Source organism: Chaetura pelagica, unplaced genomic scaffold (genome assembly GCF_000747805.2).
Source record: "Chaetura pelagica isolate M959 unplaced genomic scaffold, ChaPel_1.0 scaffold235, whole genome shotgun sequence".
NCBI classification, from domain to species: domain Eukaryota; kingdom Metazoa; phylum Chordata; class Aves; order Apodiformes; family Apodidae; genus Chaetura; species Chaetura pelagica.
This window is the reverse complement of record NW_009953215.1, coordinates 1,423,670-1,448,512: the sequence shown is the minus strand read 5'-3', so window position 1 is coordinate 1,448,512 and position 24,843 is coordinate 1,423,670. Positions and strand designations below refer to the sequence as shown.

Genomic DNA, 24,843 nt, shown 5'->3' with positions numbered 1-24,843 from the left:
AGGTGCCTGCGTGAGGCTTGGGGCGCTGGCGCTGTCCCTGGTGCTGCAGTGACCGCCACAGCGCCGGGGCCAGAGCCTGGTTATCCTCAGGGGAATTAACTAGGTTAACGGCAGAGCCAGGAAAAGAACGATGTCTTAAATTTGACTCACAGTTGTAGGTGAGGGGAAAAAAAAAGAAAAAAAGACTTAATTCAACCAACTAATTAATAGGATTAAGTTTTACAGTGAAGGTGAACTGAAAATGTTCAAAGGTTGTGAATTCCTTATAGATAGTTCTGTTTGAAGTAAAAGTGGTTAATGTCCTTACTCCATAAATGTACAACATGCAAATAAAGTTTTATTGGGAAAGAATAGGAAGAAATGTCAGGAATTAGTGTTATGGGTATGGAACAGAAGGTTTAAGTTATCTAAAGCTCTCTAGGGGAAGACTGACACTCATTGTAGCTCTTTTTGCTCGCTTTTTCTGCTCTTATTTATACTTCCCTCCTGCAGTTACACTATTTGTAATTTCACACTGTATTTTAATTTTTATTTTTGTAACTGGCAGGTTTTCTCTACTGCTCAGCAATTAATGGACATCCTCTGCACTTTGCAACTTGAAATTATTATTTTTTTCAATCCGATTAATGTAAAATTTTTTATAGCTCTTTGATAGTCAGAGAATTTTTGCAGGTTATTCACACATTTATATTTAATAACTTGAAAATTACTGAATAAAATTGTTGGAAGATAAAGCCTTATAAGAAGTAGGTGCCTGATTCCAAAATGTGGTCCTCAAAAATTTTCTTCTAACAAACAATGGGAACGGCCTACAATTTCAGTTTTAATATTCCCTAAAGTAATGCCTCTGCCTATATTTGGCATTGCCTTATCTTGGCTGAAGCCCACAGTTTTTACTCAATTCGTAAACTCTTCCAGGATTCATAAAACCAGGCCATGCTTTGGCAGTATTCCTTGACAAGCTTGATCTAATAAGCATAGCAACAACATTCCTTTGCATAAATGACTCAATTTTCCCAAAAGAAAAGCCTAGGTTTCTAAATTCTGGTGGTGTCTTAGGGCATAAATAAAGGTGCAGGCAGGAAGCAGTCCAAAGAAAGGCTGCCTGAATCTAAAGGGTTTGCTTTGAAGAAAAGCCGGTTTGCCTAACTTAGGGCTTTTGGTGACCATAACATCTAAACCTATTAATTAATCCAATATATATCACTTATCTGTGTTTTGAATATGGTGAAAACACCCTTTTTTTTAGGCTCAGTTGACTGTTTTTTTAGAAGTACTCAGATTTCTGGGTATATGTGGAAACTAGAGACATCACTACTTAGTAGTATTTTGAAGTGTGGAGTTGTTAACATCTGAGCTGTGTGAACGTGATCAGTATAGTGGTGAAACTTCAGGTGCTGTGATAATAAAATACAATGGCAAAAAGGTAACTGTAATTCAGTGTAATGTTTCGTGGTTATTTTAATAGCATAATCTCTGAGAAAACACAACATTCTTGTGAGATATATGCAGTGATCACAATTTTTAATCATAACTTGATATTTGTTTTTTTCGGTAGAACCTAGAAATATTGTAGTTACCTGCTTATTGCTTCCCCCCACCCCCTGTTTTTGTTTGTTTTGTTTTTTATTTGTTGGTTTTTTCCTCTCTCCTGCCTGGATTCTCTGTTCTTAACACACTAAGAAATATGTCTAAGAAAATGCTGTGTCAATGTCTTTGTTACGAATATCACAATAATGGCTGCTAAAGACAATGAAAATAAAATTTGTTTGAGTAACTAGGTCTGAAGGTTTAATTGACAAGAGCCGGCTTTGAATTTAATAACCTTTGAATCTGACAGGTTAAATAATGTTTTTGCAGTCTTAAAATGGGAGATATATATAAACTGAGAAGAAGATATTGTGAGGTCTTAAAACAGAGCTGAGCGCTTAGTCTGTGCCTTTGCTTGCTTTTCAGAACTGTCCACTATGAAGGTGGTGCTGTGTCAATTCATGCTCGTTCCCTTTGGAGGCTAGAGACTCTAAGAGTTGCGTAAGTAAAAATTCTCTCAGAAAAACGATTCAGTCTGGCAGGGTGATTTCCTAAAGTAAGAATATTCATTTAAAGTCAGACTGATAACTATAAAACCAGACAGATAACACTAAAATAATCTTTGAAAAGTGCTCTGTGGTGCTTTTACGAAAACTTAAACAACTTCCCACAGAGTGTGCGTTAGCACACGTTGCTGTGTGTGTTTTGATCTTTTTTTGAAGTTCTTACAGCTGTCTGTGAATTCACAATTTACCTTTTTTACACATATATGATATTTTAAAGGTAAACTGTTCTGATTATAATTATTAATGTGTTCTACCCTATAACTTGTTTAAACCATTTGGATGTCCTTAAAAGCAAAGATTTACAGAAAAAATGCTTCCTTGGGTGACTGGTAGTAAGGAATTGTGCCTTGTTTGTTAAGGTAATTGCACTGTAAAAGTTCACTTAAATTGTATTACAGCATGTGCTTGTGATAAAATGTCTAGTAAGTAATCAGTTATAGCTTTTTAGGTATTAAATCAGGGCACCTTAGGGAAAGTTTACTCTCTAATGATGCTGTTTAATAGGATGATGTTAAATGCCATTGGTAGAATAGGGCAGTGAGATTTTTGCTTTGCACTGAGTGTGCTTAAGTGACAGCAATGAAACTGTGGAAGGTTCTGTGGCTTTTTATTTTCCTCTTTGTATGTACTTTCCTAATAAGCAGTAGTAGCAGAGCAACATGAGGACTTGAGAAATTACAGTTTTCTGTTGCAACTGTCATATATCTCACTTTGAAAGGCGTTGTATACAAACTTTTGACTTGTAAAGATTTGAATATATATGACTGAGAGAAATTGTAAGAACTGTCAAAACAACTAAGCAAATGCAGCAATATTATTTCTTTTTAAGGAATGTGACTTTCTTACCAGGAAAAAAGATAATCAAATCCCAAGAGTAACATTCTCTCCTACTAGTCCTTCACCTCCATCTTTTGCTGTGTGGTGTTCTATAGCTATATACATTCATTGCTGAATTGCAGGCACATCAGTGTTCATGCAAATTATTTAGATTGTAACTTTATATGCATGCCTGAAGTTCTCTATCAGTTCTAGTCCTTCCCAGAATTACTGTAGGTATAATATTAATTTTGCTAATTTTATAGGATTCTGAAGAAATTATTGCTTTTGAACTTCCCTAGTTAGTGGAGAACTCACATTAAAATAGCCTCTTGGGGTGCCCTGCTGTGGGACACCAATTACTGTTGCTCAATATTGATTTCTTTCCCAAAAGGTGACACGGATCATAGTCCCACGTTACAGAAAAACATTTTTAGTAGTCAGAAATGGCTTCCCAAGATAACTTTCTGCGCAAAACGCTTTCCTTGTAAGTGCACATGAATTGTCCTCTTTCCTATCCTGTAGGCTTGAACCAAGGACATGGCAGAGTTGCACGCCATTAAAAATTTTCCTTATGATCCACAGTTATTGGCTCCAAGAGAAAACTGAATCACAGTAGAGAAATGGCAGCTTCCCAGCATGGCTGAAAATATGAAAGGTGCAGAGCTGATGTGTTTTACCAAACCCAGCAATACCATAGCTGAGATTCAGGACCTGACTTCTTACTTAAATGAGAAGTTGAAGTTGGGCTAAAATACTAATACTTAGATGTGCTTTCGTGGAGTATACTGACTGCTGTGTAGAAGACAGAAAAAAAAGAAATGTATTTCTGAGATATAAATCTTCTGTTTTTCCTTTCCTCCCCCAAGTCCTCTCCTCTGAACTTAAACAGAAGATACTATTTAGTTTACAAAAGAAAATAGTTGAGGCGAAAACCTTTTCCTTCTTTAAGCCTCTTTAAATAAGTTCAATTAGTAAATGGTAATAAATGCTGTTACAGAAGGCAGGTATTGCTCTTGCATTTAAAAAATACCTGCACTCTAAAAATGCCTGTCAAATCAGTTTTGTAAGCTTTGCATAATGTATGGCCAACTCTTATGAGACATGCTTAAACAAATGGATATTTTTATTTGATAGGTAGGTGCTTTAATCTGCTACATGTGTCAGGGAAAACAAAAATGGCTTAAACCTGTCTAAGTGCTAGCTTAAGGGTTTTTCAATCTAGTACATGAATATATACCAAATATAGGTATAATTTTTTTATGTTTTTAAATGCTGTACCTGAGATTACTTGAGAAGATGCAGTAATTCAAAATTCAGTATGAAAAGTGAATAATCAGGTTACATTCATAAGGATATGTTTGTGAACATTTGTTGATAATTTTAAGCTATTTTAAGTCACAGTAAGCATATGGAAGTACATCAGAACCTCAACAATATGTCATAACTTCATTATGATGAACATGTTGCAAACTCAATATAAATATATTATTTTCTTTCCAAAAAGCAGTGTGCACATACATCTAACATGTAAACTTTTGAAGATGTAAGACTTGAAGAAGGTTTTGCAAAGATCCAGGAAAACATCCTAGCTGTGGCAATGTGCCAATCTAAGAAATATTTGAAAAGCCTTCTGAAAAGGCTTTGTGAAATGCATCCTCCTTTATAACCCCTTTACAAGTTTTTCTTCAAGAGTTAGTCAGGAAGAATAAAATAACTGACTTTTCAGCTTAAGGCAACAAGTTAGAAACTTGCAACCTATATTTCACCTTGAGGAGTTCTTGGGAAGCTTAGAAAATCTTTGCCTTTCTTCCTTCATTTCTTCCTATGTAACATGAAGAATCTGGGCCTGTCTTTCCTTAATACTGTAAAAATTGTTTTTAGGAAGATGTCTATTTGGAAGTTTAGGTATTCTATTGTTTTATTTTTTGTATACTATTCAAAGTGTGCCTAAATTGTGCTGACTGCTGAAAGGAGAGTGCTCTGGGAGAGTGAACAAACCCTGCTGGTAGATGAAATGGAGAGAGAACTGTATCTTCTCTCAAGAGGAATTCAATCGGAACAAAGGCAGCTTGTGTTAGAGGAAGAGGTTATGATTACTTATTAGAGCGGTTTTATAGGAGGTAGCCACAAAGTAGCCACTTACTTGCTGATAATCCAATGTTTAGAACTTTATCCTTTTACCAATTAGTTAGCAATATAATGTACTGCAAAATATTTTTGCCAGTTCTTAAACTCTGTTTTGTTTTAAAAAACCAAACATTTCCTGTGAACTTCCTCAGGTGGAGTGGCAGCCACATTAGATGGGGACAGCCTTTCAGACTAAGACATATAACAACAGGAAAATATTTAAGTCTTCTGGATGACAAGAGTCTTCTTCTTACAGACAAAGAGCAAGCAGATGTAAAATCTACGGCGTTCTGTTTTCGGTCTTCCAAGGTACGGAATCAGTGCAGCATTAATATAGCTAGTAGATTCAGCAAGATTCAGATATACTTAGTTATATATTCATATACTTAGTTATATATATTACTGAGGTGATTTGCAAATGGTTGCAAAAACCTATTATTTCTGTTTGTTCCAGTGTAACATATAGTTAGCCTACAGTTGTGTAATTACAGGATATGGTATGTTCTGGGCTAGAAACTTGCATCATATAATATCTGTACCTATATACAGTTCTTAAATAGTGACATGGTGATTTCTGATGTTCCATTAACAATTTGTGGTTTCTGTTCACTCCCCCAAAAGCTCAATGCCTTCAAGTTTGTAAATGAATCCTCTAATTCCTAGTCTCTACACCATCCTCTAGCTTTCTATATTCTTTCCTGTATTCAATCCAACATTTACTGTATGCTTTCCTGGGTGCTATGTTTATTTATAGGAAAGAGCTCAACTGAATGTGCTTGAATTCCATCTGGGCTCTTAATTTACATGCAGAGTGAGGAGTGTAACTACATAGGTGAGGACAGAGATCTAGTTTGGAAAATCTTGTTTGGCCATCACTGCCATTTTTGTGCTAAGTAAATTTAATTTTAATTCTAATTGGAATGGAGATTGTGATATCAAATCCCTTCAGTTTCTGTTATAGTCATTAGATTCTAAAGAAAGTGTGGAATCCCAGAATCCCAGAATCCTAGGGGTTAGAAGGGACCTCGAAAGATCATCTAGTCCAACCCCCCTGCCAGAGCAGGGTCACCCAGAGCACATCACACAGGAACGTGTCCAGGTGGGTTTTGAATGTCTCCAGTGAAGGAGACTCCACAGCCTCCCTGGGCAGCCTGTTCCAGGGCTCTGTCACTCTCACAGTAAAGAAGTTCTGAATAATATTTTAAATTAATAATCCCTTATTTTATTGACAGTGCTTTATGAGAATATTTGTTTATTCATATATTCACATCTTAAGAACTTGCTTATGAGAAGGAAGACTTGGAAAAAAGAAAATCTTACAAATGTAGAAGCACAGTGTGTTCACAGAGGTTCACACTATCTTCTAGTTACTAAGACAATTCAAAAGACACTAGCTTGGAATCAGACTGCCACTTCTTCCTATGACAGCAGGACCTAATTTATTTTTTCCTGTGTCATCATTAGTGTGCAATGTCCTATTTTGAGCAGCTTTTCAATTTTTAACTATGATTACATTCGGCATATTTGTTCAAGCTTTTGAACTGAATACAGTAATTTAATACAACACTTTGAGACATGATACAAACAAAATAATGAATTAATAATGAAACAGAAGCATACAGTAACTCAGTAATTGTATTCAGATGTAGTAATAAATCAATTATTACCATGTTTCAATGGGCAAGATTTTAATAAGAATTTCAGTACTTAAGGTTTCAGATATTTGCAAGATAATTGGATTAACATCTGTATCCAGAAACGATTTATTAGTCTTAATTGATATTTTACATGCTATATCTGGAAGTGCAGGGGAATAATAAGAATTTCACCTGAGCTGTTTTTGTTTTTTTTTATAGTGCTTCAAAATGCATTTATAATTTTAGGGTGAAAGTCTTATTATTTGACACCTCTCTTTACTTAATAAATGCTTTAAAAATCCTTTAATAAATTAGCAATTGTTTTATGTTAATTTCAAAACCCAGTCTTTGTTATCTTTTGGTGTGAACCTGTCTCCTAAGATTGTCAAGGCAGATGTGTGTGGTGTAGTAATTCTCCTAATCTTTCCTGGTTGTAGTAGGACGAAACCTTTAGAGATTCTGTCTCATCATTTGTAGCATTGCTTTGCGGAAATGTATGAAGTGATGTGTCTTCTACTGCTGATCAGTAGAAGCAGAGAAGTTTGAAGCTGTATTTTGTTAAAGGGGTTACCCTGCATCCTGAATGTATAGCCTAAACTAGGCCTGCAATTTGCACAGATGTTTTTTTGAACAGTGGTGAAAATCAGAGTAGCTTTTTATCTGCGTGTGTGAACATAGATAGAGGCAGACTTCAGAGAGTTACTGCACAGATGGACCTGCCTGCACTGTTGAAGTTGTGAAAGGGAGAGCAAAACAGCAGCTACAGTATTATAGTAGTCTCATCTTCAGCTGCAATAATTGTAATGTATTCCCTCTCCTCCTGTAAAAATGTTAAATAGTTTTTGTGTCATTAACTTGACCACATGAATCAGAACTAATGAGTAAGAGTGTTTTGGGTTGCTCTCAGTTGGGAAGATTTTGCCTAAAATGGAGCTGGTGGCGAAAGCCTGAGGAACTTGCAGCGAAGAATGTTGAAGTCCCCTGAGAAGCTTTAAGTGTAACTATATGAACATCCATCCTACAGCTACAAGATATATACTGATCGTACTGATCCTTTGTAACATGGTTTTTCCATGCTTACCTTTGATTGACCAACTAGGGCAAGCAGACAAGAGATTTATCAGCTTGTTGAACCATATGCTTTTGGAGAGCTTAGTGGATGATCTGCCAAGAACCAGGGTGCATAGGCTGTTTGTCACCACTGATGTCTGTGGTGAGAGAATTGGTTCTTAGAAGAGCTAGATCTTGGGGAACACTTCAAATGATAATTACAAACTATAGTATTGTTTAGGATACTAATTTACCTCTCCTGAAGTGACTCCTGTCTGTGTAGGACACTGACTGGACTGTTGCATGGTCATTCCAACCCTTTTTTTACATGTCAACAGGCCAGTCACAAAGACAGAATTTTTAATTTTTTCCGTAGGAAATACTGACTGCGTTGTTGGGTAGTAATGAGTGGTGACATGTTAAAGACCATCTCTCTGTGACAGCTGGAAATAAATTGTAGGGAAGTTTTCATCTTTTCGAGGGTGGGAAAAAAAAAATCCCCAAGAAAAAGTTTCTGGAGGCTAATGCCTGGTTCAGCTAGAAGATTCAATGTATTTGATTTTGTTTTCTAATCTAATTAATTTTTGTTTTCTAATAATAAATGATTCAATAATGACAGGTGCGGTCAATTCCTAGGCAGGTGAAATGAATACACCTGGCTTTCCTAGTGTAATAAGCTAGATTTTTGTGTGAATGAAATCTCTCTCTTCATTGTTTCCCTAAATATTTAACTAGAAGTTACGCTTTTGCCAGTTTTTAATGATTTCATTAAAAAATATCTCAAATTTTCTTTTAAAACCTGTTCCAGACAACTGTCGAGGATTCGATATTTTTTGTATAATAAACATATTATTGTTCTTGTATAAAGATATATTTTTTTCATCTTCCTCAGGAAAAGCTGGACATAGGGACAAGAAAGGAGGTGGATGGAATGGGAGCACCTGAAATAAAATACGGGGATTCAATATGTTTCATACAACATGTAGACACAGGCTTATGGCTCACATACCAGTCGGCTGATGCAAAGTCTGTGAGAATGGGTTCTGTGCAGCGGAAGGTAAGACTGTAAATAGAAATGCATTTCATTCAGTCACAGACTGACAGGGCAGAGGGGAAAATGAATGGAACTACAGGACACAGCTAATTCCTAGGTTTCAAATATTTTAAACATGTCTTTGTTTCATTGCAAATGTGTTTTTTTTAGTCACATATTAAAAAGTTGGGTGATGTACTGAAATCTTAAACTGAAAGCCAAAGGGCATATATTACCTATAGACACTAACCCCAAAATATGCATAAATCTGTATGTACTTGATGTCAGATAGGTCAAATACTAAAATATTAGCAACAGCCTGTAGAACATTCTAAAATGCCTGCTTTTAAACATGCTGTAGTTTGGACTGGGGAGGCTTTTATTTCAAGGTTTTTTCTTTCTACATTGTGAGCATGTTACCTCTTAGGCTGCAGTGTTCAGTTCTTGACCTCTGAGGGATTTCTTCTTTTAAAGAATAACCATGACAAAAGAGAATGCTAGCTAGCTCAGCATCATAAAGTAGGAAAAAGATTCTTTTATGACTTAACACATCTTCCAGAAGCTACATTTCTGTTAGTATATGTTGTAAATGTATAACTTTGCAGGAAATGATTTCTCAGTAAGAAAAAAAAATAATTATTATTTTAAAAAATAAATTCAAATGTGATGTTTATCCATACTCTAGTGTTTTCTATTACTATTTGTGTGCCAGAAGTATAAGGCTAGAGACTTTTATTATGTATATATCTGTATATATGATGTGTCTGCATCATATGTGTGTATACATACACACACATATATTGTATAAATATTTTATAGAAAAATTATACGCGTATTTGAAACAGTTTATAGAGATCTAAAACTATATAATGGTAATAATTATAATTATTAAATAACTAAGATAATTTTATATCATCTACATAATTGAATAATTTATTAATGTAAGTAATATAAATAGTTTGTGTGTATGAACAAACCATAACGTAATTTAATTTTTTTAATGGAGGTTTGATCAAATGCCTTCAGCGGTATCTAAACACAGAAAAAATACAAGTTAGTGGCTGTAACTCAAGGCATAGTCAGAAAAGAACACTGTAACATCTTTGGAAATCAGGATCAATAAGGAGTTCCTATTTTGACCTTTTCTGTTCTTTAGGGTTCTGCTGCTGTGTAAGGGAACTATTTTTAAGGTTGACAAAAATGAACATAAAAGAAAAAGCCTTACACTGGATTTTTTTTATTTTTATTTTTTCAAATAAGGTATATTGTTTACAGAAGCTGTGGCTTTGAAAATATTATTACAGTGCTGAATCTGTTGGCTCAGTAAAAGTGTGTCCTTGCACATGAGGAGGTAAACATGGGATTATCTGTTTTGTAATTAAACCATCCTTTTCTCTATGTGACTTCATAATTTCCTAGCCTGCCTTACTATGTGAGTTTTCATACTTCTTATTTGTGAATAATGTTTAATTTTGTAGTGATTGCTTTTTGGTTTTGTATTGCAGGCAATAATGCACCATGAAGGCCACATGGATGATGGTTTAACATTGTCCAGATCTCAGAATGAAGAATCCCGTACAGCACGTGTCATCCGTAGTACAGTCTTCCTTTTCAACAGGTTTATAAGGTGTGCTTTTAAAATTATCTTTTAATCCCTTTTCTTTTTCGTCCTCTTATATTTTATTCAAAGTGGCTATTAACACAACAGTGAACAAATTAGCCCTCAGAAAAAAAAATGGTTAAATACTTCTCAAAACAGACTTTATGCCAATTCTTTGTGTTATCAACAGAGTTGCACCTTGAGAGAGATTGATCTGTTTATCTTCTAATATGACTTTATTGTTCAATCTTGATTTGAATGCATAAACATACTGAAAATACAAACCATAAAAAAGAGATTTTTTTGCTTGCCAAAAGTTAAGTCTTGAGGTGCATCATTTAACTCTTTCTAAGTATGTGCTCTTCATTGAAAAAACTGGAAGGGACAGATAACTGTATAACTACAAATATGTACAAGACACAAATTACTGAAGAAGTTCACAGTCTCAAAAAAAAGGTTTTCTTAAAAGTATGAAATTACACCTTCTTTCTCTTCTCCCATTACACTTTCCCTATTTATTTGTTCCCTTTTAATGCTACCTTTGTCTTTAATATATTAAAATGTAAACACTGTTTTATAGCATTTTAGCCATTTAAAAATAATGCCAGATGTATGTGATTTGTTTTTATCTTCCTACTCCAAATGTCCTCCTAAATAACACTGATGAAATGGTAATTCTCAAGTGTTAGTGACTTCAGGAATTGAGAAAAGGCCCCTCTCTTCAGTGTAGCTGCCATTAAAAAAATGTGGAATGATAGGAATTTCGTAGGAACTCATTTGTCCCAGGAGAAGGCAGTGTGGGAGATAGTGACCTGGAGCAGCTATGTCCTAAATCAGTGCACAGTTGAAGACATAGGTCAATTTGTTGAAAAACATGTACCCAGGTACTTAAATAACATCAGAGATAAACACCTGTTGGGATAATTGCCTACTGTATAACATCTGAAATACAAAATAAATGCAAGCCCTAGATCACTTTGTAAATTATACATTTTCTTAGAACCTTCTAAAGAATGACATAAAAGATAAGGACTGAGAAAGACTATTTAATGATAAGGTCTCACAAATCAAGGTACTGCTAAATTAGAGTGGAGATTTTTGCAGAATGCACAGGGAGTCCAAGATAGTGTTTAACAATTTAGCTTTGGCAGGCTGTTACTCCAAGAAGAAAAAGCTGAATTGGAGAGGTTCACAATTATTCTCGTGTGTGCTCCAGTTACTTCCCACCGTCTGTAGAAAAGTTGCACTTCAGGTAATGTGTTCGCAATAAAAATTGTTTTAAAGATAACTTTGGCAGCTATCTTTTTGAAACATTGCATTATTTATTTTGAGAGATTTTTATTCTTCAGCAGCAAAGATTCTTACTGCATTCATAATGTTTCCTAAATTTAGTTTTCCAGCTGCAGTTCACCATTTGAGATGAAAATACAGAGTGACATGCCAGTAAAAAAAAAACACCACAAAAAACCTCTATCCCCCTGCAAATACTTACCAGTGTTGCTCTAATCCGGCAAAAAGCAGAGTATAAAATGGGATCTCTGCTCCATATTGTGGCCTGAAGAGAAATCCTGTGAGTGAGCACTGTGCTATGCAGCTCAGGAGAAAGGACTGGCCGGGACAGTTGTGGGTTGGATTGCCTGAGGACCTTTTGTGCCTCTAAGGAAAGAAGAGAGGGAGATGAGCAGGGAGGGCTGGGAAGGTGCTTCTGTGGACATGGCAGGCTCCTCTGCCTGCTGGACTTCAGTGGTCTTTAAGTTAGCATAAATGGAGAAATGGTGAACACAAAAAGAACCTCTTTCCTACATAGCTGGGGTTTTATTTGAAAATATGCTAGCAAAAGAAGCCTTTTTATATTGGTGGAATTGAGAATGAGTCAAAAGAGTCAAATAAGCCCCCTCCTCCTACTCTTGCCTGCTGTGTGCCACCCTTCCCTTTAGTGCTACTCCTCTCCTAGTGCTTCAGGGCCCTGACTGACTCCTGCAGAGTTTCAAGTTCCCCTGGAACTGAGGTTCCCCCTTCTCCCTGAGGGTGGGTGCTATGTTTGCAGGCCCTCAGCACCCCTGGTTTCTCTGCCCCTCATGGCCCCTCCTGCTCCTTCCAGAAGATTCTTGTGGGCCTCCTGCAGCACCTGGCTAGAGGCTGCCTAGCACCTGCCCACCGCCACCTTCCTGAGGGAAGCCATATAGGTGCAAGGGAAAGCTTTCACCTTCCACTTGCTGTGTTGTGCTGGTGGGGTCTCAGCCACTTTTCAAGAAACATGAGATTTGAATGGAGGAGAAAGGTTTATCAGGGGTCCAGAAAACACAACACTGAGGGAAAATCGAATTTTAGGGTATGCTGGGGATTCAGCTGAGGAAATGGCAGGTTCAGCATGGATGAGAACAGTCTGCCCCCTACTAGTTTGTGATCATGGTCACAAACTACAGCAAGACCAAGCTTGAACATCAGGGAAAAAATCGTGTATCAGGCTAATGAAGTGCTGGGACAGAGTGTGTGGAAAATCTGCACCTTCCAGAACTGAAGATGGCTTAAGAACAGGTTAGAGACCTGCTTGAGAGCCTTCATAGATTAGCTGGTCCATCTTTGACACTGTAAGATTGGTTCTTTGACTTCTGTCCATTCCAACCTCATGATGCTTTGAAAAGGTTAACAGTAACTTCTCAAGAACTTCTGGTCTGTCTCTGATACTGCTAACTGTGTAGACAAAATATTAAAATGGGTTTTCTCAATTTCAAAAAAACTTAAGAGAAACATTTTTCTTTATTCCATTTTTTGGGGGAAGGGGGGATAGATCATTAAGTGAGAATGGGGCAGACAAATAATTTTTGAGAAGTTACATAGCTGTGAGAAAAGGAACTGAACTTTGGAATCTAAATAAACTTTCCTTTTAAACTAATAAATACTTTAAATGATAAATTAATTTCCAATACTCAGAAAACTTTGCATGTTCTTTTAGGGGCCTTGATGCTCTCAGCAAGAAAGTGAAGTCTTCCACCATCGATTTGCCTATCGAGTCAGTCAATCTGAGCCTTCAGGACTTGATTGGCTACTTCCACCCCCCTGATGAACATTTGGAGCATGAAGACAAACAAAACAGGCTCCGAGCACTGAAGAATCGCCAGAACCTCTTCCAGGAAGAGGTACTTCTCTCAGTTTACTCCTGATTTTCCACCATACTGTCTGCAAGTATTCTTTTGTAGTGTTTGTAGACGTGATCACAGAATGACAGTATCTTGGGGGTTAGAAGGGACCTCAAAGCTTCAGCTAGTCCAAGCCCCCTGCCAGAGCAGGATCACCTAAGAGCACATCACACAGGAATGTGTCCAGGTGGGTTTTGAATGTCTCCAGTGAAGGAGATTCCACAACCTCTCTGGGCAGCCTGTTCAAGTGCTCTGTCACTCTCACAATAAAGTTTTTTCTGATGTTTACGTGGAACCTCCTATGTTCCAGTTTGCACTTACTGCCCCTTGTCCTATCACTAGACGCCACTGAAAAAATCCTGGCTCCATCCTCCAAACAGTCGCCCTTAACATATTTGTAAACATTGATGAGGTTGCCCCTCAGTCTTCTCTTCTCCAAGCTGAAGAGACCCAGCTCCCTCAGCCTTTCCTCATAAGGGAGATGTTCCACTCCCTTAATCATCTTTGTGGCTCTGTGCTGGACTCTTTCAAGCAGTTCCCTGTCCTTCTTGAACTGAGGGGCCCAGAACTGGACACAATATTCCAGATGTGGCATTGCCAAGGCAGAATAGAGCGGTAGGAGAACCTCTCTTGACCTACTAACCACACCCTTTCTAATGCACCCCAGGATGCCATTGGCCTTCTTGGCCACAAGGGCACATTGCTGGCTCATGGTCATCCTCCTGTCCACCAGGACTCCTAGGTCCCTTTCTCCTACACTGCTCTCCAGCAGGTCAGTCCCCAACCTGCACTGGCACATGGGTTTGTTCATCCCCAGATGCTAGACTCTACATCTGTCCCTGTTGAGTTTCATTCACTGATGTTTAATCTGGAGTATATTTGTAGTGTTTTTAAGTCTGTTAGAGTCAAACTATTTGCTACATTTATAATCTCTTTAGATGGGTTGAATTTCCTCTATATATGACTTGTGCCCTTAATTCTAACTATAATTCACTCTTCCTATGTGAATTAGTTTCTTTGTTATAGTTTCATCTCTTCACGTGGAAGGATATTTTGGTTTGTTAAGTGTGGTTAAAATATTTTGTTTAATATTGTCTGTTATTTCTCTGGTAGTGATAGTCAGATGCCTAAATGCCTTCCAGACTAGAAACTTGCTTAAAATTATGTCTGTAAATTTTTTGGTTCTTTTGACCTACCTAAATGGTAAATTTTTGTTGTCACAGTCAAGGAAAAAATTCCGTAAGGATTGATCTTTTAACTCCAACTTTCTGAGTCCATGTATTTATTCTTGTGTTTTCTTTCTTTTCTTAGATTTCTGAAAATCTTATGTGTTTATGCCTAAACAATGCTTCTTTTTTTTCTCTGACAATCTGAGCCTTTCCATTTTTAGGGTATGATCAACCTTGTTCTTGAATGTATTGATCGCTTGAATGTATACAGCAGTGCAGCTCATTTTGCAGATGTAGCTGGGAAGGAAGCTGGAGAAGCATGGAAATCTATTCTGAATTCTTTGTATGAATTACTAGGTAAGAGATATTACGGGTTACTTGGCTAGTTTTAACTCAAAATAATATTCAGATGAAAAGAAGCAGATAGCTTTGTTAGCATTTAGGGTACAAATTAAAGAAGACTTTTGCATTTTCAGATCCTTGCATGTGCTTTAGAATAAAATACATTGAAAACACTCAAATGATGTGATTTTTCTAATAATATTTATTATATATATAACATATTTCTGATTTCAGTGAAATGATTGCTGGATTGTATCACAATATTGCTGATACATCGTGTATGCACCTAAAATGCGTGAACAAAATGTACACGTATCTGTCATTTCTGTGTTAAGGAGCCATGACACTGTGGTCAGTTTTGCAGTCATATACAATTTTTCACACATCTGGCTGCAGAACTACAGCATAAATCTAAAGCTTCTATAAGTAAGACCCTATTTATTAGTCAGTAAGGACTAGTGTCTTCAGCATTATACTTGAATCCAGTGTGCCATGGAAAGGTACACTCTTTTAGATGCAGTATATCATAAAGGTCTTGTCCAACTCAATACTTTCTATAGGTACCTAAGTGTTAGTTGGTGTTCTGGTCAAATTTCTATTTAGGTAGTAGCATTAAATTGTCTGATTTCTTTGTTCAGCAATTTAAATTGCATATGTTATTTATATTCTACTACTCATTATGTAGGGTTATTAATCCATTCCTATAGCTTCCTGCATGTTCACTCCTCAGTTTTTAAGTGTCCACAAAAGGAAATTTTACTGCCTGGGAGATAGTTTTGTCTGTTCCTTGCCTCTCTGTCATCAGGTTTTCTCAGTGCCACAAGTAAGCATAAATAATATTAAAATAGACATTATGTGACTGAGGACAGTATTGTGTCCCTGTCATTAGGCAGTCCAGGATGCTTTTGTGTGCCTGTGCTTCTTCTGTAACACACCAGTTCTAATGTTAAATTGTCTTTGAACTCACAGGTGTTTTATCAAAAGCTTGAGTTTGGACAAAGTCATAATGCAGGATTGTTATCTTGCTTTCCAGTAAAACATAAAGCATTTATATATAATTTATACTAAATCTCACTCCTGAAAAATGTCATTTTGAAACAGTATACCAGTAATGTTATACATCCAATCCATTTTAAAACTCTATAACTGACTAGTTCATAAAATGAAGTAAGTCAAGTGATTAGGAAGTACCCAAATAAATGTATTGTGTATATTATTAATTGGCTCTTTTGTGGGTATGCATTGTGAAACATGATAGTTTTTCAAAGGACCCATTCCTTATTAGTGCTCATTTATTATTGGTCCTTAAACTGCCTGGCTTTCTCTTTGCTAATTGGTGTGTAGCATTCAACCTTATTTATTTTGAGCCTTTTAGTTCATATTTGGAAAACAAATCCTATTATCTTGCAGTTCTTTTGTGCCATTTATAATTAGTAATCTGAAAATCAGAAGTATTAATAAGTGTCTGTTGGAAATTTCTGTAATAAGGTAAATAGAAGATATGATCTCCCATTCAGTCAGAGGAACAGATACATTGGGATGGTAGTTTTTATGAACATTGTAAGTGAATTTAAATGTTTTTTGGTTTGATTTCCATGTTTTTTATAGTTGTAAGCTAAATACACCCTTTATACACCTCTTTCCAGTTTTGTTACTTGCAGCATAGTGACAGTGATTGAGTGAGTCAGGATGTGGGTCAAAGGCAGGACTTAAACTTCAGATACATCAGATTGCTTTGATTTCAACTCAGAGTAATTTGTAACAATGGTGTGCTGTTACACTTTGTATTGTAATTCTATATGAAGAACTGGTGGATTTAGGGTATTTCATTATTGAGAAATTTTATGACTTGGCAACATGAATCATATTTCCAGTTGTTGAGTGCAGTGACCAGATCCTTTCCTTTTTATTTTTTTTTTTTCTTTCCCCCTCATGACTTGTATTTTTCTGCCTGGTATAGGCCTTTCTGGTGTTTGCGTGTTACAGCTTTATTCATCACTTATTTCTGCCAATGTCTGTGTCCTTCAGAACTCCATAGGCTGTTAAGGAAAATGATGAAAATGTTTCATTCTGTTTTCGGTCTATTCAAACAAAACAAACCCATTTAGCTTTGGCTATCTTCATGCTTGCAAGCAACCAGATTGTTTAGTCTGATTTTTCTGAAGGTAACTCAACCATTGGCAGGCAGAAAGAGTACCAAATTTAATCTTTTAACAGTTAAATTTTGGAAAAGATGCATGAAACCAAACTAAGCTTCCACAGTGAAAATAATACTAAATCTCATGTGAACTTCTCATCACAGCATTACTACTGTTATGGTTTTCCTTCCACTGCTTCTCTCTTTACACTTTAGTCACCCTAATGCCGGTATGAGCGCTTGAATGCATAACATTACGCAACGTGGTTTTGCAGGGTGTCTGCTTGTCCAAACCTCAGATAAAAAAGATCATTTAGAAGGAGCACTAGTAAAAAATTTACATCCTAATCTCTCTTTCTGCTCGTATATGCCCACTAAGCAAAGTGAATCTACTTTAGGCTTTTTTTTTTTTTTTTTTTTTTTTTGAAGGAGATTATTTGATGTATACTAATGCTAGTTATTTGATTTATTAGGAGTTAATTGAAGAAGTTATGGCAGGAATTGTAAACATTTAAAAGTATCTAGACAAGGTCCAGAAATCAATGTCTCAATGAAATAAACTGATCAGCTTTTAGAGTGTAGATGTTGGAGTATAAAACTCTGTGGTTCATAGATGTAGGGGAGTGTGGTAGCTTTTGTAACAGTCTAGTTTATTTTATCTCTTGTTATATTAAGCACAGCTCAGACTGGAGGAAGCAGTGGCTTGGTTGCTGAATCTCTAATTCTCTAAGTCTGAAATTTCCAGTTGACAAGGACAGAAAATTCCTTCCGAAAGTCTGCTTGTTCACTACCAAGTATTGTTTCCGTGGACTTGTAGCAAGAACAGTGCACAAGATTTTGTTGACTTCCCATTCTCCTTGCTCCTCTACCCCATTATCTTACTTCCTTAACTGCATTATCTTCTGGCAGCTAATGCTTAAAAAGCCTGGCTTTGATCTGGCTGTAATGCATTTGGACGTTGCTGTGTTCTGAATAATGCTGGAGCTGTACAGTAATTGCATGGATGACAAATTAATATTGCTTGCTTGGTCTTACTTCAGCAAACAGTACTTTGCTTTTGAGTCTGCACATAAATAAAAGTAAACTGTGATGCCAGAATTCATGGCTTTTGTTCCGGCATTGACATTGTGGTATATTTCACTGTGATGAGAATAAGGCATGTACATACTTTGAGTTGAGACTGGATACTATCACATGTAAAAATCATAGAATGAAAGAATGGTTTGGGTTGCAAGGGTCCTTTAAAGATCATAGTCCAAACACCATTATAGTAAAAAATTCCTTCCTGATATTCAAGCTAAATCAACCTGCTTTCAATTTAAAATGATTTCCATATGCCTACTAAGGCGTCTGTCCTCCCTCTGTTACACTATTACAATTACTCTGAGCTTTTGCTTTCAGTGTGAAGTGTCTGTGTGCCTCATTTAATGCACAGCTTCAACCCCTTGATACTGACCTTTCACAAACTTCTGCTGAGCTGCATTTAGTAAACCATCTGTGTCTTATTACTGTTAATGAAGTTATATTTATTGGTGCTGTGGTAAGCAGTGAACTATTGCTGCCTCCATCTGATGTTTGAACCTGAAGTACAGTGAGATTATGTGGCTCACATGTAATCAATAAAAAAAGTCAATTGCAGAAGTGTGTGTTCCTTAGTTCTAATCTATCTCTTTTAACAAGGTGTTCTTAAGTATTTTCATATAATTATGGTAATGATTAATTGACTATGTAAGATTTAAGAGTAAAGATTTTTTAATCATATGATACAGCAAAACAAAGGGCTTTTTTTTGTCGTTTAATTTGCTTACTAGAGGTTGGTTTTTGGTTTTGCTTTCTTGGTTGGTTTTGGTGTGGGATATTTTTTTTGGCTATGAAGCTATTTAATTGTGATCTCTCGTGATATGGAACTGCCAGTGCAGTGACTGGTTTGCAACTAATTCCAAGATCGCTTTTTTCCTTTGTTGAAATAATATGATCTTAAGACAAGCCATTTGCACTGTTTCACAAACCGAACATGTCAGTGCCTCACTTCTTTTTCAGAGTAGAACAGATGCTTCTCTGAGAGCTCATGTCTATGCACATACATGCAAACACACGTATTCCAGGACAGGGCAGGCTCATGGGTGCTTGCAGAGTTCATGGAGGTTTCTAGTCAGTTATATCCAGCAAGTCAGTGCATATATTCAGTCTACTTTAATCTTCAGCTTAAAGCGTGAGGGTGAAAGAGTTTCAAACCATTTACTTCCTTTCTATAGCTCTGTTAAAGTACTACAACCAGTTCCTGGACATCTGTCTTGTCTTAGTACTTACTGTTCTTGAACAGGGGTGTTGTACCAGTAGAAAATAATTTACATTCATCTAATTTACATTACATTACTCCTATGTTACTGGCTTCACATGCTGCTTCCCATTCCATGTTTCCTGTCATTACAAGGATACTGTTGCACAGAATTTTTAATTCAGTAGCAGCTGACTTCTGTGGTTTCAATACTGGCTACTTCATGTAGAGCATTTTGCAGAGATTATTGTAACACCAAAATAGTTCAAATAACTTAAAGGTTAATTTGATACCAAGAGTAATTGTTATGCTTAAATCTAACCATTACTCTTGTTATTTAATTTTAGATCAAGAATATAAATAATTAAAGATTAAGAATCCATTGTACTGGATCCATCCCAGAAAGATAACATACAGATTCTTTTCATTTAAATGAACTTGTAATTGTGATTTGTTTTAAAATTTATTTTTTTCTCTCTCTCTTTTTCCGATAGCGGCTCTGATTCGAGGGAATCGTAAAAACTGTGCTCAGTTTTCTGGATCTCTTGATTGGTTGATCAGCAGATTGGAAAGATTGGAAGCCTCTTCTGGTATGCTTTTTAGTATTCCAGCTTCCTTATTTGACCAGTTTCTCCTTCTTTAAAATTGAGGATATACTTGTTCAGTCCGATCTCCTCCTATGGGAGAGTAAATTATATTAATAAAGATAAAAGATTTATATTTGTGACATTTTTGCATTTTGAATTTGGCTGTAGTTCTACCTCAAGTTCTGACAGTCTTTCCTTTTCCTTGGGCAATTGCTTATGGTGCTGTCTTATAATTCAGGCAAAAACCCCACATTTGGTGAAACAGTTCTACAGTTTAAGCTGCATTAAATTGGTTTCTATCTAATTCTATTACCTTTTCTTCTATTTGGAAATCTGCATGTTTTTCAGGTTTTGAATCAAACTAAATGTAATAATAACCATATGGAATGGGTATAACTTGTGTTATCTTAAAGGACTGTAGTGGTAATGCAGGGAAGTTCATGTATTCTACTTGAGTATGTGTAATAGATGGCTATTCAGAAGATACCTATACGTTTGCATATAACTATTACCTCCATAATGCATATGCATTCCCTTCTTAATCACCTCTCTATCTCCTGAAGTCTGAGCTTCTCTTTGAAGTTAACAAGAAAGAGCATGCCTGAAACATTTATGATATGACAATTGTGGAATTCTTTCTCACTTCATACACAAATTCTTTAAGCTACCTTAGTTATTTTCTTCGCCATTACCTAATGTCTTATCTTTCTCCTGAACCACTACGTTAATCCCTTAGTTGCATATGAAATGCAATTAGTCTCTGTTGCTCAAAATGAAATTAAGTGAAGTTATGCTGATCTGTACTGTGCTGTCACTGAAATGGTGATCATGACCTCTGCTTCCTTAGAACCAATGAGTTCTCCTTAAACCTAGTCTGCCAAGCTAATATATTGTACTTTTAAGTTTCTAGTGTATTTTATTTTTTTAAATATTGTGACTAAACTTGATCAAAAAAGCACTTTACACTATACTTTTTGAGCAGAACAAGATATAAGTAGTGTGAACACTGTACATTAGGTGAATGTAAATATTACCTTAAGAATTTCTCTTGGTGCTACATGATTCCTGTCGGAATTTAAAGCTTGCTACAGTGTACTTTTTTTCTGTCCTAAATTTAGTTGTTAACATTATTGTAATCTTTAACAGGACCTTAAAGGTGGTTATTTGTATTACCACATTTGGCACATGCTTATTAAAAAAAAAATTAATTTGATACTTATTAGGATAATTATTTTGTGGAGTTTTTACACAATACTGCTCTATTTTCTTTAACAGTATGTGTTTGTACCTGCCAATGTACTTTGATTTTGTAAACAAATTTAATTGCATTAAAGAAGGTCTGCTAAGTTTTGTGTTTCTGCAATTAATAATGTTGATTTTATGGCTGATACTTGAGTCTCTTGCCCCATTTTACTGTTATAAATACAAATCATTTTTTTCCTTTCATCAAGATGTAATTACTGCTTTTTTCAACCTGAAATTGTGCCAAAAATATGTTGTTTTGTTAGCTGAACTGTAGACAGTAATCAAAATTGGACTCAGCAGCTAAGAAATGAGATTCAAATAGAGTGATTAGTTCTGGCCAGTTAAGATTGATTTTTTACTCTTTTCAAGCATGATTTTCATGCTGATGGTTACATAAATATCAGAAAGCAAAAAAAATAGTGTTGGTAAGGAATGTCACTGCATTCTGTTCCTTCACTCTCCTTGGTTTTCAAGATTAGTAAAGTATTTTTTGGAACTAAAAAACTATACATAATGTAAGACTGTTGATGTTGTGACTCTTTTGCCTTATATACATTTGTCACTGTTTTGTTGAAAGATGACTTCTTGAGAATTTCCAGCCTTATTTTCTGTAATTATGCTACGGTATTGGGACAAAAAGTGATGGTTCTGTAGGTTGTCAGAGATTAAAATGATAGATCTGAATGAAGTCAGGTGACTGCAGTCATGACTGAAGCTACTGGAATTCCAATCCTCATTTCAATTAAGATTTTCTTGGGAAATAAAAAGTAAAACTAGCAAGCAATTAGCAAGCAATGTACTTCAAACAGAGTAACTTAATCTTAACAAGGATGGAAATCCATATTCGAAGTTTAAACACATAATTTAAAAATCTTTGTTGACATATGACTGTTCATAACATGCTTAATATATTTTTATTCCCTTATAAGAAGTCTGCACAGCCCAATTTCTGTCCTTTATAAGATTTTTTGTTTTCTTTATGAGGACGTCTACAATTTTTTTGTTGCATTGTTCTTTTTTGTTGTTGTTGTTTTTAATAGAGTTATACCTTAATCCAAATGCAAGTAAGGCTAGTACATGTTGATCTAAAATTAACAATTAGAAGAAATGAGTGTATTTTAGTCTTCGCTGGTGCAAAACAATGGAACATGGCCTAAGTCTTATATCTGAGAAATTCTCCAGATGGGATTTTCTGCTGATCCAACAAATGACAACAGATTAGGCTTGGAAATCCTGGCCATTTATGTTCCTCATAAACAATTGTTTTAATACCAGTCTGTAAGTGATTATTATTTCATATTTATTACTTATTTCATTGCATTTCATTATTCACTGCATAAGGTTATGTTTCATACTTGGAAGAAACAGGTATATTGGTTCCAACCAATTTTTTAATACTCATAATTTAAATTCTTTTTAAGGTTTCTGGTTTTCAGCTTTTCTTTTAATTTTTGGTTATTTTTTTCTAAAACACTTGCTCAATTGACTTTTAATACCTAATTTTTAGTTTGTGAGAGAGGCTTTATGATCTGTTACTTAAAATTTTCCAGACTATATTCTATTTATACTCAGGAATTATTTAAGAAAAAACAATACAGAAATGGATATGTATGTGTTAAAATTCCCCTCATGAATCAAAATACATACTCTTTTTCCTTAGATTTCCTCTTTTTTTAAAAAAATTGCTTACATACTTAAAAACTTGGGTTTATGCTTTACAAATTAAAATTCTTAAATATTACCTTCATTTATTTCATATTCATATATAGTTCATATATTGTTTTCAGCGGTTTATTCAAAACCAGTGGAAATGCAACAGAAAAGCACTTGCTCTCCTTTGTAAGCTTTAGATCCAAGGTGGAACGTTAAGGTGAGAGGGAGGCAGCTGATCAGCACAAGGACTGTTTCAAATCTAGTATTTTGTGTCATCATGCAGTCTTGGCACTGGGACTAAAAATCTGTGTTCAGTCAATAGCTGTTTGGAACCTTTTTCTTAGCTGGTCCTAGTCCTCCTCAGCTGTAGTAGCTGGTGATTTCTTCCCCACTAGGATCAAAAAGAGATTGGAGTACTGTTACTGAGGCAGCATTTTTGTCTGATTATTTTTTTCCTGCACTAAAGGGAAATTTACAGTGCTACAGATTTCTTTCAGTCAAAGAGAGCATGGCAAAGAGCTGTGCTATGGATCTTTGCAAGGGTTGAGTGATTGCATCCATTGCTTGAATACAGGGATGAATACAAAGTGATAGGAGATGTAGAACATGAATAGAATTTCAGACCTGTCTCTAGGTCTAAGGGAGCTTTCCTCCAGTGCTCTGAAATTTCTCATTGTGGCAACAACTGTAGCAACTAGTAATGATGAACCACATGCGTTATATCTGTCTTTACCAAATGTGGACGATCCCAAAGCAACTAATGACTAGATGCAATACACATGGGAACCTGTTTTACTGCCCCATTGCAGGGAACCATTTTAAGGCTAATGATTCTTGATGGCAATGTCTACTGTGTTATTTGGATTGGAATTGCATTTAATTGAGGTGCCACTGGAGATTTAATGGTTGTTACTTTCTTGCATATCTCAGTTTCATTCTTGTTTCTATTTACTCTTTCAAGAACATCACTGTGGCTTTCAGTAAAGCTATTATATATAGAAAGAAAATTGCACACAGTGGACTGGTAATTTACCTCTGCTGTCTAATTCACAGATATATGTTTCCATTAGTGGTTCATATGGTTTTCTAAGACAAGAAACAGAAAACTTTAAATATGGAGAGCATATTTTACATGTATATGTATGTAAATGTGAAGTCTTCACCTTCTGGAGGAACTTAAAAGCCAATATTTTACCTGCTTTGTTTGAATTTGTAAGTGTAGATCATCACATATTTATTAATATTTTGAATTACAGGTTTCTTCCTTCCTTTCTGATTTTTACTATATTCATTTATTTAGAGACATCTAGAAGTACAATATCATTCCTGTTTTCATTTAGATTTTCACATAGAATGATTTCTGAAACTATTCTGTGTTGCTGAGCAATTAGGATATATTATATGCAGTTATGATTTTGTATGCACTGTGACTAAATAACTTTTTTTATCCCCCCCCAGGAATTCTAGAGGTTTTACACTGTGTGTTGGTGGAAAGTCCAGAAGCTCTAAACATTATTAAGGAAGGACATATTAAATCAATCATCTGTCTTTTGGACAAACATGGAAGAAACCATAAGGTAGGCAAAGAGGAGACAAGTATATTTAGGCAAACATTTGGGAACAAAGCAAGCACATTGTTCTGTGTAGAGGTTAGATATCAAATACTCTAATGCTGGATTCATAATTAGGAATGAAACTTTTCCTCAAAGGCATGCGAGCAGTTTGAGGAAGCAAAGGAGGACATTATCTTCTTTTTGATAAAAACATTGATCACTAAAACACTGAATCTCAAGGGAAGCAGAATATTGTCAGAAGAATTTCAGAACTGTTGTAAAATAAAAGTACAGTGTTGGATGAATTACACACACTTTCATGTCTTCCATCAACAAGATGTATAGCATTATATTGCCTGCAGTAAGTCACAGTCATT

The 24,843-nt window shown here is 35.6% G+C and overlaps 1 protein-coding gene across 1 annotated transcript in view; it reads left to right on the top strand.

Moving 5' to 3' along the window:
* Positions 1–24,843, top strand: part of RYR2 (ryanodine receptor 2 (cardiac)) — a 262,530-nt gene that overhangs the window by 65,793 nt on the left and 171,894 nt on the right. Inside the window, exons 11-18 of the mRNA XM_009997595.1 lie at positions 1,957–2,031; positions 5,195–5,351; positions 8,622–8,786; positions 10,268–10,389; positions 13,319–13,502; positions 14,893–15,028; positions 19,923–20,018; positions 24,372–24,490. Coding sequence (XP_009995897.1) covers positions 1,957–2,031; positions 5,195–5,351; positions 8,622–8,786; positions 10,268–10,389; positions 13,319–13,502; positions 14,893–15,028; positions 19,923–20,018; positions 24,372–24,490 — 1,054 coding nt within the window. The remainder of the gene's footprint in view (positions 1–1,956; positions 2,032–5,194; positions 5,352–8,621; positions 8,787–10,267; positions 10,390–13,318; positions 13,503–14,892; positions 15,029–19,922; positions 20,019–24,371; positions 24,491–24,843) is intronic.